Below are 19,954 nucleotides of genomic sequence, written 5' to 3' on the forward strand. Positions count from 1 at the left end.
AGGAGGAAATAACACTCTTAACTTGTCACAGTTCAATGGCTAAACAATAAATTATTGCTTTCTGAATTTTACTCATATTTCATGAGTCATAAAAATATTATTAAAACAAAATTACAACTATAAATAAATTTTAATACTTTTTTTTAAAAAAAGAAAGGATATGAATGAGGTGTTTAAGTCTTGTATCAGGAACATGCTGAATGTTGAAGAAGAGACTGTCATATAACATATCTTTTAGATTAGGAATCATATAAAAATCTATTGTACAACTCTCTGCACATGTGCCCATTATTGTAATGCTGTAAAAAAATAGAATGATTAATCTAAATTGGACAAGGACAGTCATAAAGTACATAAATTAACTCAAGAATTAAAAATCTTAATGAAAAAAAGGCAATCAAAAATTTAAAACAATAAATATTTTAAAATTTTATATCTAAAATAGTTGAATGAATAAAAAAATGAACTGATATGTTGTGCCTCTGCACCCAATATGAGGTCTGGAATGGGTTTTTTTTCTCTCTCCAACCACTTTTGGCGCCACTTTCATCACAAGCTGAGATGGTATCAAATATTGAAATTAAATTCGAAGTTCACTTGCATTATGGATACTTTTTAACACAAAAGGTGCATTTCATAAAAAATGCAGATCTATACCAAATGTTATGCAACTGTTTTATTATGCGTCTGCACCTGATGTCAAAAATAAAATCAAACATTGCAATCCAATGAAATTCGAAGTTCACTTGTATTATGGTCAGTTTTAAGCAACAGCGTTCATGGTATGCCAGACAATTACAATTGCACTTAACCTTAAAAAAACATCAGTGTAGTGTATACTAGGTAAATAAATACTGGGCAGTGGCAGTAAACTTTAAAATAACAGTGTAAGGTATACCAGGCACACGTATACCATACAGTAGTACTAAAAGAACAAAACTAAAAAAAACTCAACTTTCAAAAAAATAAATGTCTAGTACACAAGTAGATCTCAACATATTGGGATAATACCAAACTATAACTTAACAACACAAATATGTTTTGTTATATCTCTGCTGCAAGTTCCATACCATAGAAATATAACATATAAATGCAAAACTATTACTTAACGATGCTAAATAAGCATATTATAAAGATGGACGTTGAAATTACTCATTTAAAAAACGTGTATCCTATTTCCTGTCTTCAAAATACCCTGAAATTACACCAATTTTTAATCATCGGTTTAGCAAACGTACACCAATAAGAAAATTTATTCCACAGTCACACATTAACTTTTTCAATATATAGTTAATTTACTTAACACACACTCAATATAGGCAGGATCTTGAGACAAAAACACAAATCTAATTAAAATTACAGTCACAATTGAATATTTTCAATAGCATCTAATGATCCAGAATTTAAATTTTTATATGACAGGGATATCAAAAACTGTTTAAAGCTTTTAAACATAAATGAAAACAACCATAACAAGGAATAGGACACATAAAACAATATTATTCAGCAGGATGTCTTGTTTGCAACTATTAATGAAATAACAGCAAGATTGTTACATTGTTTTTCATAATTAAACAATGCAGAAATATATTAAAACCTGCTGATTTAAGATCTATTTCACAGATAAATTAGAAATAATTACAATATAATTATGTGAATTAAAATATTTTTAATACTTTAAAGAATTTTTGAAATGTTACATTAGATAATAGATAGCTGTTCAAATTTAGATTAAATAAATCAATAATAAAATATTTTGTTTCCACTTGTTAAATAAAAGCTCTAACTTTTAAATGGGTAAGTAGATAGTTTTTGAATGATATATGTACAGGTTTTGTCAAAAATAAGAAGGATGTTTCAAAACATTAGAAACTTACCAAGTTTGACTTAGGTCTAGAATATAATTTTTGATTTTGGTCACACGGTTTCTGGACTTTGGAGAATTCAAACCTGAAAAATATCAATTAACGAATAAAAGTTTGAAAAGAGATAACATCAGAAATATTAGAACAAATGCATTGAAAATTTACAAAAGTTGTAGTTGTAATCTAATATAAAATAATGTTACGAATTAATTAAAAAAAGAAACATATATTTACCAAATATGGCACTCATATCTCTTAAGTCAGCACCTAAAACGGGTAAATAACTTGGATGGATTTTTTGTCGATTCTGGGGATTATAGATAGAATTCAGTAATCTAGAAGAAAAAAAACTCACATATAACAGCACATTAGAAACGAGCTTATTCTCAATTTTGGTGATCAAGAGACATTTTTTTAGCCCATATACATTCAATATAAGCCTGTCCAAGATCAATAAATCAGATAAAAGGATATAAGACTAAAATTTTCAGAGCTATAAGAAACTGAGAGAGATTAAGACATTTACCTAATAATTTTAAGTTGATTATTCTTAATAACTTTACATATTAATATTTTTTTTATATTAAATAACTGAAACAAGCATGTTTTTGTGCAAGGATCAGTTTGAAGGTAGAAAGAAAGTACATGAAAATTTTTTATCATAAGCCTACTTGAGCACAAAATGCTTTTACTGTTAATAAGATCAACTTACTTCTTATAAATATATATACAGCTATTACATTCCATTAAAAGCAATAATCCAAATAAAATTTCCTTTATTCTTAATAATTATTATTAAAGAACTCACTTTGCTAACTGGAAAACTTGAGGTAACTTGGGAATTAAAAATTCAGCTATAGGACTTCTGTAGTAAATTGAGTTGGTTGATTCACTTAATGGATGTATAAAATTTCCCTTCTTAGCAACCTGAAAAATATTTTAAAGTAATTTTGTTTACAAAAGTCAAATTAGATAAGTATTTTTGCCATAACAACAAGCGAAATGGTAAAAGAAAATGATTCATTCTTAAAATGTAGTTGAAAGAAAGAAAGAGAGAGAAAGTAAGGAAAAAAAGACACTGTGTAACTCAAAAGAATGCAGAATAAGTTTTTCTTTAAAATTTTTGTCTCAATAATCTGTGATAAAAAAAATAATGAAGATCATTCAGAATAGATTTACTGCTTTTACTAATAATGCTACATCATAACAGCAAAAAATAGGCTAAATTAGTTTATCCCCATTACAACAATATTAATCTCTGGGATGGCGAACCAATGGCAAATGATACAATAGTTTGGGTACGCCACCTATCACAAAGTTTGCTATGAAACGTACACGAGTGATCCTTCGTTACGGAGTATTTGGAAGCACGAAGCACGCTAGTTTGTTATTGTAGTTACATTGTGGGCTACAACAGCTAATGACGCATAGCATAATAATCAATTTCGTTGTCACAAATGTATTGTTAAGTTCATGTGTTACATTTAAAATTTTTAACTGTTATTTAATATGGCTAGTTCAGTAAAAAAACAAAAAGTGCAAGATAGTAAGTGTATCAGAGAATTTCCAGCTTGGTGGACTGAGAAATATTGCATGATTAGAACAGGCAACAAAGTAGTGCGTCTTATGCTCTGTAACAGTGGTATGTAGAAGATCGTCTGTAAAACAGCATTTTGAAACAAATCACAAATTCGTTAATCAAAAAAGTGAACCACAGCAAAAGGAATTAATTGCAAGTGCAATGAATGACAGAAATAAACAGTTGACCTCTATGATTAAATATGTTGGCAAAAATTATCATAGAAGTGTGGCAAGTTACTCGGCTGCTGTCATTGCTTGGCATAGTAAACCTTTCCAAGAGGGAGAGTTTCTGAAATAGGCCGGGTTAGAATGCGCGGCCTCATTTTTTGATGATTTTGATACAAAAGATAAGATAATTCAGCACGTCAAAGATACTCTTTTATCTAGAAACACAATAAAAGAAAGAATCTTAAAACTGGCCAAAAATGCGATAGAACAACAAAAAATTGACATTAACCCTGTTCCTTTTATATCACTATGTCTTGACGAAAGTACTAACGTCACTAAATATGCATGTTTAGCTGTTTTTGCTCGATACTCGGTAGTAAATGTCATTAAGGAAGAATTAATTGCGATAATATTATTGCTAACAGCTTCAAAGGGAACAGTTATTTGTACGGCTATTAAAATTTTGCTTGGTGAAAAAGAAATTAGTTTGAAAAAATTTGTTTCAGTAACAATTGGTGATGGTCCAAGCATGGTGGGCAAAAAAAAAGAAAAGGTTTCATAAGCTTTGGAAACATGGAATTCGTTACCAGACACATTTAACTGTTTGAAGAAGCCGGCTCAGGTTTAACCATATTTTCATCCACCTACGCCTGTGAGTCATCAAAGATGAATAACATTAAAGCATTGCTTAGAAACTGTCTGACAGATGACTCCAGTGCAGCATGCATTTTGCTAAAAGTAACATCTTACAACCATAATATAAGTTATTTGTCGTATAATCTGCAATAACAGAAGTCCTACTAATGCTACTTTAATTTGAATTATTTGTATAACATAGCAAAATGTATTTTCTTTTTTTGGTAGTAAATAAAGAGTTTTGAGTTGATAGTATTTAGTATTATTATTTACCCTATAATCATAAAGTCAAAACTACTTGACGGCACATCTATGAAACTATAAAATTTGTATTATTTTTTTATAAAAAATGCCACATAGAACCATAAAGGTTCGTCACCCCTGATTTATCTGGTCTAAACACATTTGAAATTTGATTTTTCTATTTACAAAAACTATTCTTTGAATTCTAAGATTTGAAAGTATTGTTATCATCATCAAAGAATATTTAACACATTGCAGTTACAATCCTCAAAAAATAAAAAAGTAGTTAAAAAAAGTCTGAAGAGATTCAATATCACACAGTAAAAAATGAAATCAGATAAAATAAATAAGTAAAACTTGAGAAAGTGAGGAAAAAGGATAATAGTTTAATAAAAAGTTACACTTCTTAATTTATCATACGTAACTAAAAACATCATCAATGGTTTGAGAAGTAATAAGTTCACAAAAAATTTAACAAAATGCGCTCGTATTATAATCTACGAAGTAAGAAATTATTACAAAAATAAGAGTCAGTAATTTTAAAATAAGGAATATCTAATACATGCAATTTACAAATGATTCTTCACATTTTTAACTTACTTCGGGATCTGAAGGGTAAAAGCAGCGTTTAACAGTACTGTAAAATACATTTACACAGAGCTTGATCTATAAATAAAAAAAAGAAGAGGAAAGTTAAAGTTCAATACATAAAATTATTTTTAGTTTATACCGATATTACTCAACTAATTTGTTAATTAAAAACTTTATATTTACTTTTTATATTACCCATAAAAATTCCACAAATACTACAAAAATAATAACTCATCCTTTACTCATAAAAATAAAATTACAACTTTCAGTAGAATGCTGATAATCAAAACCAGATGGGCTGATTTCAATAAAACCAGATCTGGAGTTAAAAAAAAGTTATGGCTAAATAGTGTGTATATTCAAGCATGCGTTTCAAAAGCGAATGAAACTAGAAAACCCTAAATGAACAGTTGTGCAAGAAAATTGCAAAAATAATAGCGTAATGTTAGAGATAAAATTACACTTAATGCATTTCTTATTGAAAACTCAGTTCGGCAGCAGACTTGGCGATAATTTAGAGATTGGCGATGCTTGTCCACAAAATGATAGTTTTGGAACATTTGAGTTATGAAGCATAGGACTAATATTCACAGAGTTATATGAGAATTGATTTTTTAACCAATTTTTATAAACCGCTAAAATTTATGCTAAGTACTGGTACAAGCATAAATTTTGAATCATCTATGAATGTAGGTTGTGTTATCGAATTTACTGCTCTAGTATGCAGAGTTAAAGATGCTTGAGAATGGTCACTTTATTTGCAAGATTGGTATATAATAAATTCTTGTCTGGTCTTTGTTAGAGACCGGGACTAATTTTATTTTATAAACGTCATTTAACACATGACCTAATTTTGAGTTTACAATTATCAATGTTAAACTTTGAAGCTTTGTGAGTTTGAACCTAATCCAGAAGACAAAGTTAACTCTTGGATTAAGTATTGGGACAAACTAGCCTTTGTGGAGGACTTTTTGATGTAACCAACCAATGTTTGCATTACATAGAGAGGTAAACCACGAAAGCCTCCCACAGTTAGCTTGAGAGAAAGGGCATTTTAAGCCAAGAAAACTTCAAATACTTTGGCAACCTTAAAAAAAAAAATTTATGGAAAAAAAAAAAGAATTTAAGTAAAAGAAAATTTTGTGACACTGCTATAGCTCTGTAACACTTTTATACTTTTCATGCCTCTGCCTGACATTTAAAAGTAATATATTGAGCATGTATTAGCTCTTGGGCATGTTTTTTGTCACCCTGTATTTACCAAAATTAATCAATTTCATTTAATGTTAGATGCTAAAGACACACATACATCACTTGCTTGTTTTGATAAACACTGTTCTTCAGGTTTATCATTAAAAGGAACATCAATACCCAATATAGATATGAAGTTTTCAACAGATGACAGAGCTCTGAAAATAACATATGACATAAGAAACTTATATAGATTAAATAATATGGCATTTAATAAACCTCACAAATTGTTTAAAAACTTTCATTTGAGAAAAACTATTTTTTTATTGTTTCATTCTTTGCTTCCGAAATTAAAAACAAACCATTAAGTTTCTTTAAAGCATTCAAAAAAATTTGTGTCTCATGTAACTGACAAACTTCAAGTTTAATTATAATGATAGAACTGTTTTAAAACTATAAAAATCTAAAGTATAAGGAAACTAAATTTAAATCTGGGTATAACACATAGCAAACGTAAGTCAATTTATGAAGTCAAACAAAAACATCACACTATATTTATATTTTCTGTATTTAATTCAAGCATACATTAAAAAAGCGTATGACAAAAACATATCTACAGTGAAGCCTTCATCAAACAAACACCCTCAAAACCGAGAAAATTATAATTTGTATTGCCTTATATACACATTGAATAAACAGATAAGTGCAAATTTCAAATACAGTTTACAATATTATTGGTGCTCGGTGGCTGAAATATACCGCTTCGTGCTCTCGTGACACAAGTCTGAGGTTCTATCCTCAAAACCGCAAGGCTGACTGATTCAGTGGGTTGATAAAACGAGTACCAGGCAGGCGTGGGGACTAAACACTGGGGGTTCTACATTCGGTTGATCACCTAACAGGAACATCTGCTCCTGTACCTCAGAGCCCAAGATCAAGAAATTTGGGATGGCCACAATAAGCCTTGGTCCTCCTACGTTTGTCATGCAACTGAGTTTAGTTTATAATTTTGTCTTAAAAAACTTTATTCAAAGTAAAAAAAGAGAGGTAGTTTTATAGTATGAACATTGTAATTTAAGAAAACTAAGTTGACCTTTTGTAATTGGAAGCTTTTTATGCAATCTTATGCAACTAAAAATTTATAATTTATTACGAACATAACTATATCAAGAAAATGGTAACTAAGCCAAATTATGATGCATTCTGTCTCACATGAAATTTAACTATCTTAAAAATTACATTCAGTAAAGCTGATTTTCATATGGCATAAAAAAATGAGAAACATTTTATATAATATGAGGGTCAGAAGGAAAAAATTGATAATTTTGGGTAGTTTTTTGTTATATTTCAGTGTAATCTCTTTTTAGCTTACCACATTTTCCCCAACGTTTCTTCAGCTAGCAGACTTCTGAAAATCTACTTTTTAACCATCTAAAAAGTAGAATTTCAGAAGGTCCTCAAAATAGGAAATCCGTTTGGGTTAAGGCCTCTTCTGTTAACGCAAATCGTATTTCTGAGAAAATTTTTTTTGTGTGTGCGTGGAACCAAATAAAGTTACTGTGACTCAAATCTGGTGGTGAGTATTGTAATATCTCTGCCATTACAAATGTGCTGGTGTGCACTTTAGTGAATTTTTAATGAGAGCAGACAAGGCACCCATTTCAAAAAGCCTTTTTACACCAAATTTTTTTGCAAAATTTAATTTATTTCCTTGTGATACGTCTGTGACCTCCACTATTTTGTGCTCTTTGATTTGTTGGTCACTCAAAATCATTTCCTGGATTCTATCTCTGCCATGGATGTCTCAAAAGATGTTCCTCATTTGCGGATGTATGCTACAATGATACTCATATACTAAATTCTAAAATAGCTGCTAGCACAGGAGCAGATTTAGCATGAGCTTCATCCAACTTAGTTGTGATCATTTTGAGTTTCAAACATTTAAAATAAAAGTGTTTAATAACCGCACATAGCTCCCTTTTCCCCCTGTTTCAGCTTCCATAAACTGTTGTTTGTTTTTTCAATCAATTATGACAATGAAACACTGTGACAGATAAAGTTGTAACTTTCATATCAATCTAGAAAGGAATGGCAGTTTCTAAAAGCAAACCTTTTTTTAATACTAAGACCCTTTCGCGCTGACTGTCACATATAGATGGCAGCAAGAAACGCACTCACTTCCCGGCCAACACGCCGGCGCGCCAGAACGTTTTGTCGTTCAATCCCGGCCGCAACTCATTTGCGCCAGTGTACTGGAATGCTTTAAAAAATAAAATTTCTTCCAGAAGATGGCATTGTATGTCTATATGGTTTCAGATACATGTAGATTTGACATTCTACTCAAAATGAGAGTAGTGTGACTCACATACAAGTGGTTTTTAGGGGGAAGAAATGGAGGAGAAAGAAATGTTTTATGACAGCTCTTTAAATTCGCACGTTGTATTTGTTTACAGTAAGCAGGGGAGTTTTTTTCCCCCAGCTACAGCGTTGGGTATTTTGATTTGCGGTCTAGCTTTTAGTGTAATGTTAGTGTTTTAAAATTTTTCATACGAAAAAAGAATTTTAAGTCATATATTTTGTTTTCAGATATATAATGTTAAAAGTTATTAAATTGGTAAGTACATAATGAAAATAAAATGCGTAAAACATATATTTAAAGAAGAAATAACTTAAGCAAATAAAGTATCTATAGAAATATATATAAAGCATATGTCATTTAAATACTCTACAGAACATTATTAAACAACACGTTGATATTTCGGTAATTTCATGGTTTTAGGGTTAACAGCAAAAATCCCTCCAGCCCTGGACAGACATTCGCGAGAGAGACTGCCAGCCTCAACGATAAGCACGCGTTTGCGCTTCCCTCTGCGAAAGGGTTAAGATTTTCTAAGGACTTATTGAAAGATCCTCTTATGTTATATACACTTCACAGTTATAAATGTAGCAATAAGTTTCACTTACGTTTGAACTTCATTGGACATCCACAACAAACCAAAGAAACTTAAAATATCTTGTAAAAAGTATGATTGTTTATCATAATCACTAAATTCATTGCTAAAAAAAAAGAAAACAAATTTAAATTGAGTTATATTATAAAAAATAAATTAAAACCCTCAATTTTTAGTAAAATTTTTAGTTAATATATTCTATCTATCATGTTTTCTAAATTAAATATAACAACACTAAAAAGTTATTTAATAGGACATACTTGATAAATCAAATTTTACATGTAATCATTAAAGTAATCGTTTTTGAAATGCAATTATCATCAGAGTTCATACTTAATTTTAGAAATATAATTACCTGACCTCCTCAGGTATTTTAGAAAAATTTCAATAAAAATTCTGAAATAATTTTATCTATATTTAGAAATTATTTTTTCAATAAAAATTCAGAAATTATTTTATCTATATTTAGAAATTATTTTTTCAATAAAAATTCAGAAATTATTTTATCTGATTTCGTTTATTTGTTATGTCAAATATTAGAATTTGTGATAAAAAAATATCGTTGAATAAGGATGGAAGCATGAAAAAGTTTTACTAAAATATGAAAATTTTACAACTAATAATTATAATAGATGTTATAATTATTTAACTGGAATATCAATAATGGATTATTACTGACAATTTTAAGAGTGGTTATTTGCCAGATGTGATGAACTTACCAGGTTTTTGTAAAAAATGCAACTTTCCCTGATTATTCCCTGCATATTAGAGTCAAAATAAAATTCTCTGACAATTCCATTTATTGTCTGTTCTCCCTGACCCATGGGAGCTCTGTTATCACTAGATACATTATTTATTCCTAAAAACAACATTATTTATCACAACGTTCTTTGCGAGACGGGTTTTTTAGCGGTTTGTCTTTTGAAACATGCAGAATGATGATGAGGACTTATATATACATATTTACTTTAGGTTTTGGATTATTGTGCTCAATATTTACAAATATACAAATTTCGGAATCAAATAAAAGCACAGTTCTGCTTCTATTTCTGGAGTCCCACTGCTCCCTTCGCCTTCAACTACACTCTATCAGAATCATGTCCATAATCGTCTCACCCTTTCACAAGAGAGTCTATCTTTTTTTAAAACCTTTTCCTCCCACACAAATAAGGGAACGACATTTCCCGTGTTCACACCAGCTGACCTTCAGGTCAGAGGTCATTCAGATGCCTGGGAGTGGAATCAGAATCCTGACACAATTCTTAAAATGTTGGTATCTAATTAGTCAAATCTGGCTCAGAGAACACTCATATTTACTAAACATCCTATTTATATAAATGGTAAATAATCTAATTTTTGTCTACATTTTGGCAAAAATAGTTACTTTTTCTCTAAAATAATAAATTTAGTTGCTGAGAGCAAACCTGATTGCTCATAACATATATTTATCAAGTACTATTCCATAAAATATTTAAGCATATTTATTAGATAACATTAGCTATGCACAATTTCATTACAACTTTGCATTAAAAATAAAATAACACATTGAAATTCCAACATTAATGAATTAATTTGTCACAGTAGATTAAAAAAAGTTTCCGGCAACAACTAAGTAACTTTACTGCGAAAATCTGCTTGTTAAATATATGATTACATTATCAAAAATAACTTACCTAAGAATCATAATGGTTTCACAGAAAGCAACTTTATCAGGAATACTAAGGAATCCAGACTGGCTTCCATTAATGTTACAGATTTGTTTGAATATATGCTCAAAATAAGGCTGAAAAAAATATAATTATTTTCTAAAAAGAACCTTAATTTAAAATCTGAAGTAGAATACTTTAAAGCTGAAGAATTTAATAAGAAAACCTAATTGCGAAATTTCTGCTCACTAGCTTTTCACCGGTGACCAAATACTTAGAGCAGGCAAGTATATTTTGACTCGTAAAATAGCGTGTTCAAACTACCATATTGTCCCCACAGTTTGCAGTGGATAAATATTAAAGATGGTGATGTTTCAGAATTTAAGACGCATGCAAAGATATTCATCACAAAAAGACTGAAACCGTTGTCATCATATGTTTTAACATATGGTGATAAAAAAATCTTGAATTTGGGATAGTGATTAAAACATTTCTAATTAAACGTTCATGGGATTTAACCCAAATCTCTTTAATGAATAAATGGATGTTGTGTTATTAGATTGAACAGAATTTAATTCATATTCACTTCATTAATATGGCCTCAGATACTGGAGAAGTTTATTAGTGAAAAGCTTTCAGGAAGTTTTCTGAATTTGGCAACAGTTTTTGAAAAAATAAGGTTATGTACTTAAGTTGCTTGTTTTTATATTTTAATATAATTGATTATAGTTTAGATTAGGGCTGTAGCAGAAAATATCTTAGTCTTTCTCAGAAAATGTCTTTCTTAGTATAACATACCCCATTTATTATCATCAAGAAATTTTAAATCAATTGTTTGCATTTTATAACAAAGTAACACAAATAAGATATTATAATTAGTAACACACAATAAATGGTGATTTAATGTTATGGAAAAAAGTGAAACATTTCAAATATTTAAACAGCAGTTATTTTCAATAAAAGAACACAGAAACCAATTTTGATACAAAATTACTAACATTCCTAACATTTGTGAACAAATTTATCAGATTTGTAATGTTCCGTAGAGCAACAAATTAAAAAACGTCCATCGATTGATGTTACTTGTCAAACTTCAGGGTTTTGATTACTCTTAAGAGTTTTGTTTATAAAACTTCCAATAGTTCGGCTGCGATTTGTAAGGGGACAAAACTTTCGGAATGAATGTCATAAGTAAATAATTAACATATATTTTCTTTTCCAAGTAATTTTTAATAGTTAATATTAACATTAAATGGTTGACTTCAATGATATGTAAATTAGATAGCAGGATTTTATTTCTTCAATAACCTCTCAATTTCACAACTGTGACAAAAGTGATAATAAATTGGTCTTAGTTGTGTAGCCTCTCCTGCGATGAACTGTGTATCCTGAATCTAATGTAAAGCCAAGCCTTGTGTGCAATGAAATATTCTTCATACTTGAGGCTATTATATAGCTATGTTCTTTATCAAGTTCTAGTTCTCAGTTTTCCACTAATTTACCCTAGGCAGCGAACCTGTAACAAAGCTTGTTTACTTCTGCTATTTCCTGTCTGCTTAATTCTATGCGTAGTAAGTCACAGATTGCAGCTCAAGCTTTGACAAATGAGACAACATACTCATTGGAATAAAGTGCACTATTATTTTTTAAATCAAATGCATCAAATCTTGTTAATAAATATTTTCAAAATAGTAAAAAAAAAAGAGATGCATAGCTTAAAATAGACAAATAAAATAACTAAAATTAAATAAATAAAGTGATAATTTTTAACTTAAAATTATCAATTTCTTTATTGAAGCTTACAAAATATTTTAAAATATACTCACAAACAATAATTTGGGATGATTACTACTTAACTTAATAAGTATAAACGCACAATGTCTTCTCAATTCCTTGTATTCACCATGTTCATCAGTAAGATTATTATTATTACAATAAGCAAAATTTCCAAATATCTGGAATTTGGAAAAAAAAAAAGATAAATTGTTTGGTTATGAATATATCTAAAAAATTCAAACAAAAATAAAAATTGTCAAGAGATAATATTTTATAGAATGAAATTTTAAAACAATTGAGCCAGAATTAACCACAAAATTACAATCATTATATAAGGTAAACATTAAGAAAAAATTATTGCTCTTATGCACTTGCAGAAAAGATTGAAAAAAAAAAAAAAACTCCATGACAAGTTAAGCTTAATTTTCTTTATGAAGTTGCACATTACTTCCTTCAAATCCCTGAGGTTCATCTAAACATAAGGAATACAAGCTTTTTTTGCTACAGTTTGGTGCAGACAAGAATTGTAGCAATTAAAAACATTCTCACAGTAATGTCAGAGTGTTTCAGGGTGGAATAAACTATCATGTGGATCTTTTAAGTGTAACTAATAATGCAAATGTTGTAATGCACAAATTGTTATTCACAAAGCAAAAATCATTTTATTCTACTACATTATTCCTTTCATTTACTTTTTGTTGAACAAGTTACTTACTGTCAAAGTTAAATTAATTATTATTTATTCTATTATTACAACTAACACATATACAAATAATAAAATTTAGACAATAATTAGAATTGTATTTTAGCTTTTAAAATTAACTATGGTAATGTATTGTGTATAATGTGTGTATAATGTTCCTTATAAATAATTATTTTCAATATAAAATTAAATTACAGTAACAGGTGCATTCAGGTTAAATATTCTCTTTTAGCTGACATAATAATACAGTTTATTTAAATATGTAAGCAAATAATTTATAATACATTCCTAATTGATTTTTATAAACTTTATGTTTAAAAATATTTTTCTGATAAAAAAATTGAAACTGTCTAGCTTAAACGATACAACATATATTTTAATCAGCTATATGTAGCTTAATAAGGTTTTACAATTATTTCAAATTTTGTTGGAAACAAAATTTTTGTAACAGTGCTAAAAATTAATCCTTTAATTAAATTTAATAAAAATTTTGTTCACTTTACATCTAATTAAATATTTATCAATGTAGATTTTGTCTTCATTAAAAAATTGCTTTTCACTATCAATGCATTTGAAATGATAAAAGTACAAATCTTTTTCAATTTGAGTGAACATTAATGGCAACTAAAAAGGTATAAGTGCGTTGCAAATCACGAATTATTGTCATAATTACTTAAAGGTAATTTTCAGGGTAAACCTTTATAGCACTACTATTCGTAATACTTCTAAAATTGATTTGATCTCATAAACTTATTTAAAAAACTACCGTAAAATTGATCTCCTAAACTTATTTAAGATTTTTAAATTTTAACACTGTAACTTATTCTTGTAGAAAAAAAAAATCTTGAAAATTTCTATTTTTTTTTGCCAGCTACAATAATACTTAACAAAGAAAGCATTAAAAGAATCAATGTTGAGGAACTTTGTGATATGTCAAAAACCGGGGAAATAATATTTAAAACAGAGCCCTATATAAACAAATTATTAAAAAAAAAAAAAAACTCACTTATTATTTATCATTACATAAACAACATTGTTTACCTTTTCCAAGATTTTAATGCAAAGATCAGGCTCGGAAGATGCAGTGAAGATAAATAAACAGGATATACAAGATAATGCATATGAAACAATAACTGGATCCTGAAATTGAAAATATAAAAGTACTATTTCAAATATACGTTGCTATAATACATAATTAAAATTGAATAAAATCTTATAAAAAAAAAGTAAGTCCATTAAAATAGTCATATACAATTGTGTAGAGCATTATTGCATAGAAATGCTAAGACGTTACCATGATTGGTTTCATCTAATAAATCTTGTATAAATAAAATAGAGTTACTAGAAAAGGCAAGACTAAGTTGATTGAAACATAGGCAATGATTAAAATGTGAAATGTAGCAAATGTTGTATCAGAGAGGAGGTTCCCCAAACAACAAATGAAGATGAATTAATGGATTATGTCTTGTTTGTAGATGGGTTAGTTTGACATGCTCAGGGCAAGTAAAAAATATGTAAAAATTGAAAACTTTTAATATTTATTTTTAAACACATTTCAGGGTTATTTCTACTCATTCGTCAAAATTTAAGCACGGTAAATGATTACTATTATTTTATTTATATTAAACACATGCTTGACTAACATTTGATTTTTTTCCCATTAAGCTTAAATTCAAAGATATGTTAAAAAATGTGATTGATATTACAAGTATTTTCAAAATTTTAGAAAAAAAAAAAAAAAAAAAACTTACATTGCTATCGAAATCTAGAAGCTTTTGAAGAAGTATGGCTCCCTCCAGAGAAACTTTCTACAAACAATAAACTTTTCATTAGTACAAAAAAACAAAAGTACATAATCATAATCACAGTCAGAACATAAAAATATTAAAAAAACAAACAAACAAAGAAAATAGAATAAAAAGTAACTTATGTGGCATTACTAGTGAATGGAACTTATTTTAATTGTCAAATAGTGGTTATGATTTAAAGGGTGGTTTGCAAAAATAGTACAGTTAATACTAAATACTAGGCTACTCAAAAACATTGAGATAAATAAGGCACATAATAAGGATTGTAAATAGAATAGGAACCCACGACTAGAAATGTCCTTTCCTGTATCCAGCTGAGCAGTGCTCTGAAGCCGATTACTGTAATGTTACTGTGTATTTCAATAGAACTGGGTGGGCGCAGCTAGGTGTCATCCCTCACCTGATTAATCAAACTTTTATTTCTTTCTGTGGGTATCTTTCAAAGATAGAATGTATCACAAGTATGTAGGGTTTCCCCCCTTTTTTTTAATTAAAAATTAACTTGCACACATTTTGTTTAAAAATATAATGTATCCATATATGATATATAATATATTGATATCCCTCAAAAAATATACATCAATGAACCTAGTATATTCATACAATAAGTTGAAAGTATTTTATCCCTACAATAGTTGTATTAATTTTACTATCTTAATAAATGTGAAACAAAAATGGAATTTTTTATGGAAGAACTTCATATTAACACAATTAAAAGTCACACAGTTTTAGTCATTGAAATAAGCGTACTGATAGCAATGAAAATTATAAATATTTGTTTCCTTTTCTTAAAATATTATTCAAATTTCATTTTTACTTATCAGACAAACTGGTACACATCAATCTGAAGCAGCATAGACTTCAAGTTACAGTTGAGGGTTGAATTCGGAATTTTCCCAATGATATATCAGTGCCTTAACTACTAAACCATTGCAGCTCATTTAATTAAATGGTGTCTAAACAGACATTGTGACCCAATATAAAAAATTCTTTAAAATTAAAATGAAAAAAAAAAAAACTTACAGGCAAAACAATTGTGTCACCAGAATGAAGATATTTTGATAAAACACTACAGACAGAGTCCAAATAAAAGACAAGTGCTTTCCAACATGCATGAGGACTTTCAGCTAAAATTATTATAAAATGATACACTCAAGTTAGCCAACATTAAATATTCAAAGTTAATAAACATTGACATTTAAAATATTAGTGAAAGATAAAAAAAAAAGTTAAAATGATTCACAAAGTAATAATGTTCAATATAAATAATAACTATATATTACTGTCACACAAAATTAGGTAAAAAATAATCCAGTGCACAATAAAGTGTAAATTAACTCTTGAGCAAACAGTTTTATGATCATGAGAAATAGAGTTAAAGATTTAAAAAATGATATTCAGATCTAAAACATCATTTTAATTGCAGTTGTAGATAAAAATCAGGATAATTATAAAAGAAAATAAACATTTAAATTTAATTAACATAAAATTTTATTATTTTTTGTATAAAACATCGAAAAGCGTTAAACAATTAGAAATGCTTCTTTTTAATTTATGCATAACATTTAGTGAATAAAGACATTTCAGATAAACAAATAAAATGCTTTTATAAATGAAACCAAGTACTGAATAACCATTTCTTGATGAGAAAACATTTTATTTACTACTCAACTGAATATTAAAGATGATATTTTTCAAAAAAGAAAACTAATAGTTTTAATTAACTCTGAAAATAAATAAATTAAAAAAAACAAACAAAACAAATCAAATATTAAATAGTACTTTAAATGAAAATAAATCATATATAAATAATTTAAATTAAAACACATAAGCAAATAGATTTTGCACAAAATGTAAATTTTCCAGAAAATTAAAATTATATTATACATAATTTCATACCAAGAACATTAGAATCAATAAATGAAATCCAATTTCCTTCAGATAACAACTGGTGAAGCAAAGTCTTTGCGAAATTGAAAGAAATTTCCGTTTGCAATCTAGTTATCTCTCTAGTAATGTCATTTACAAATTGACGGAATTCTATAGGAAAAGGAAAACATATGTCACAGGGCAGTAAATTTATAAATTTAAAAACTGAAATAACAATAGAATTTTCTTACTAATACTAAAATTATGAATGTCATCCTCATCTTCAATTTCCAAAGCTAATTTTAATGATGTAGAGTCAGCTTTAGGTAGATAATCAACCTAGAAAAAAAATACATTTCTTTATTTTCAGTGTATAAATGTTTTAAAGTCATAATAATTAAAATGAATTATTAAAATCGTGTCCCCTCCAAATTCAAGAGCCATTTCATTATAATGATTAAAAAAAAAAAATTTCTGTTTCATTGATATAATGTTATTTCACTTGATGCAGCATTGATTATATAAAATTAAACATATAGAATGAAACTTAATACGATAATTAGTAAATTTAATGTAAATCTCCTTATTTAAATACACTAAAAATATGGCAACTGATTTGATGCAAACATTCTTGTTTAATTCTTTTCTAACAGTTTCGTACAATATCATCTTGCTATTTTTGAAATCAGGGCAACACAGAGCCTCCCTGACAGTTATATGCAAGAAATATATATACATATATATAGTAATATACAATATATACAGTAATATACGATATATACAGTAATATACAATATATACAGTACTGTACAATATATATAGTAATATACAATATATATAGTAATATACGATATATACAGTAATGTACAATAAATTTACAGTATCGATTACTCTAAAAAGCACACGACATCATCAGCATAAAATCATAAATATATAAGACATAACAATACGCCTAATAACATTTCTAAATTACTTTTATATTTTTATTTTTGCCTGAAAATTGCATACTTTCTTTTTCTGTAATTGATAGATCCTAATTTAATTATCTTTAATTAGTTGAAAAACGTTAATACTGAACAACAAATAAAATTGCACATTCAATTCTTGATCAAAAGTTTTTTTAACCCTCCTTCATAACTAATAACATCTTTACAAAATAGCATGAAAAAATAATAAATAGCATGAAAAAAGTCATGCAATTATTTAGCTGGTTCTTTTACAAATTTCTTTGTTTTAACACAGCCTAATTTTGTCATTTAAAATATCAATTTAGTACCCTCATGCTAAAATGTCCATCTTTGTTTCCACCACACAGATTGTTATAATTAGCAAGGATTAATTGAATTCGACACATTTTAATATAAATGGTACACCTTCCAAAGAAGTCTGAGTTTAATGCACCTTGATATGCATAAGCAGCAATAAGCACATTATATTTGTTATGGCTGAGATTCTATCACTGGTGCAAAAAGGAACTGATGATTCAAGTTGTTTGATTGTAGTGAAAATCATATGGTGTACTCACAATGGACATTGAAAAATAAAATTCGGAAAATGGGATAGAGGCCTTGTCGTACTTGGCGTGCCTTGTATGCTGAAAGTGGCACCATTAAAATACAAAAAGGCAAAAATATTGAATAAAAGAAAAAAATGTAATGGAGAAAAACACAATTTATTTATAAAAATTGAATATTTTTTGCACGTTAATAATAATATTCAAAATTTAAAAAACTTGAAAATATTCAAATTGTCAGATATACAAATTTTTACCTCTACTTTCTAAACTATGTAGTTTTTCATGACAAAATACAAAATTTAAAATAAATTAAATAGTTCTTGAGGAATGGAATTTTAATACAACTGTTTATAAATTTTACTACTCAAAGACTATTTGATCAAGATTTTTTTCCTCTCTCAATTTATTGTTTTGTCATTTAAAATTAAATAACTTTAAATAGAGTAAAAATTTGTATACTTTACAATTCAAATTTTTTTTAATGTTTTTAAATATAATAATAAAAAAATATAAATGGTAATTAAAAATAATTTTTTACAAGGAATCATTATTAGATAAACGAATTTTACAATTGTGTGCAAACATTTTTTGATTCATTAAAAATTTTTCTCATAAAGTGAAGTACACAAAAAGTAAACTTAGCCTGAAAATGGTCAAAATTTTCAACCATTCTGATGACTGAACTATTGGGATTATATTTTCCAGATTGTACCCATTAGAGCATTCTTGTGTATGTTTCTTTGACTTATCATTGTCTACATTAATTAATTCGCATGTTTGAAGTCACTCTTTTGAACTATTAAGTTTATCACTTGGTTCTAGAAAACCCAATTATAAGAGCACAAGTTATTCTGGGTGATATTTTTTCTTTTGCCCACTGTACATACTAATACAGGTAACTAACACAGGTACAGTGAAAATAGGTTTTTACAACCACTGAAATGAAATAGATACCAAATATGTTAAGGAATTTCATAATATTACCATTAAAAGTTTTTCAATTCCCATTTTCAAAATAGAAGGTATAATTTCAGTTACAGCTGATGTAGTTGAGAAAAAGGAGTCCCGTAGAAGGTGGAAAAGCATATTCTGCCCATCCAAACTAATCTAATGAAGAAATTATGAAAATTATTGATAACATTCAACACGAATTGATAACAATAAATAAATAACATTGAATATTAAACACAATTGCCTCCTTTGTTCAAAAATAAACTAATTTAATGAATATATTTCAAGGTTTTTAAAATTATAAAAACCCAATAAATAAATTTAAAAAAAATTTAAATCAACTTTATTTTATATAGATAAAATAATATTTTTATACTTTTGATTATATTTTTATACAACACAGTTATTATTGATTTACTAGCAGAAATACATAACAAGAGACATGCAAATTGCATGATT

General features: G+C 27.7%; 1 protein-coding gene across 1 annotated transcript in view; it reads right to left on the minus strand.

The window, feature by feature from the left end:
- LOC107436738 (exportin-5-like protein Ranbp21) overlaps positions 1–19,954 on the minus strand; it is a 43,213-nt gene that overhangs the window by 12,736 nt on the left and 10,523 nt on the right. The window contains exons 9-23 of the mRNA XM_043051958.2: positions 19,529–19,651; positions 17,280–17,367; positions 17,059–17,199; positions 16,183–16,286; positions 15,103–15,159; positions 14,393–14,491; positions 12,699–12,827; positions 10,900–11,009; positions 9,240–9,332; positions 6,394–6,493; positions 5,094–5,159; positions 2,674–2,792; positions 2,100–2,200; positions 1,878–1,950; positions 163–299 (exon numbers count right to left, since the gene is read on the minus strand). Coding sequence (XP_042907892.1) covers positions 163–299; positions 1,878–1,950; positions 2,100–2,200; positions 2,674–2,792; positions 5,094–5,159; positions 6,394–6,493; positions 9,240–9,332; positions 10,900–11,009; positions 12,699–12,827; positions 14,393–14,491; positions 15,103–15,159; positions 16,183–16,286; positions 17,059–17,199; positions 17,280–17,367; positions 19,529–19,651 — 1,540 coding nt within the window. The remainder of the gene's footprint in view (positions 1–162; positions 300–1,877; positions 1,951–2,099; positions 2,201–2,673; positions 2,793–5,093; positions 5,160–6,393; positions 6,494–9,239; positions 9,333–10,899; positions 11,010–12,698; positions 12,828–14,392; positions 14,492–15,102; positions 15,160–16,182; positions 16,287–17,058; positions 17,200–17,279; positions 17,368–19,528; positions 19,652–19,954) is intronic.

The sequence above is a fragment of the Parasteatoda tepidariorum genome, chromosome 1 (genome assembly GCF_043381705.1).
Source record: "Parasteatoda tepidariorum isolate YZ-2023 chromosome 1, CAS_Ptep_4.0, whole genome shotgun sequence".
NCBI classification, from domain to species: Eukaryota; Metazoa; Arthropoda; class Arachnida; order Araneae; family Theridiidae; genus Parasteatoda; species Parasteatoda tepidariorum.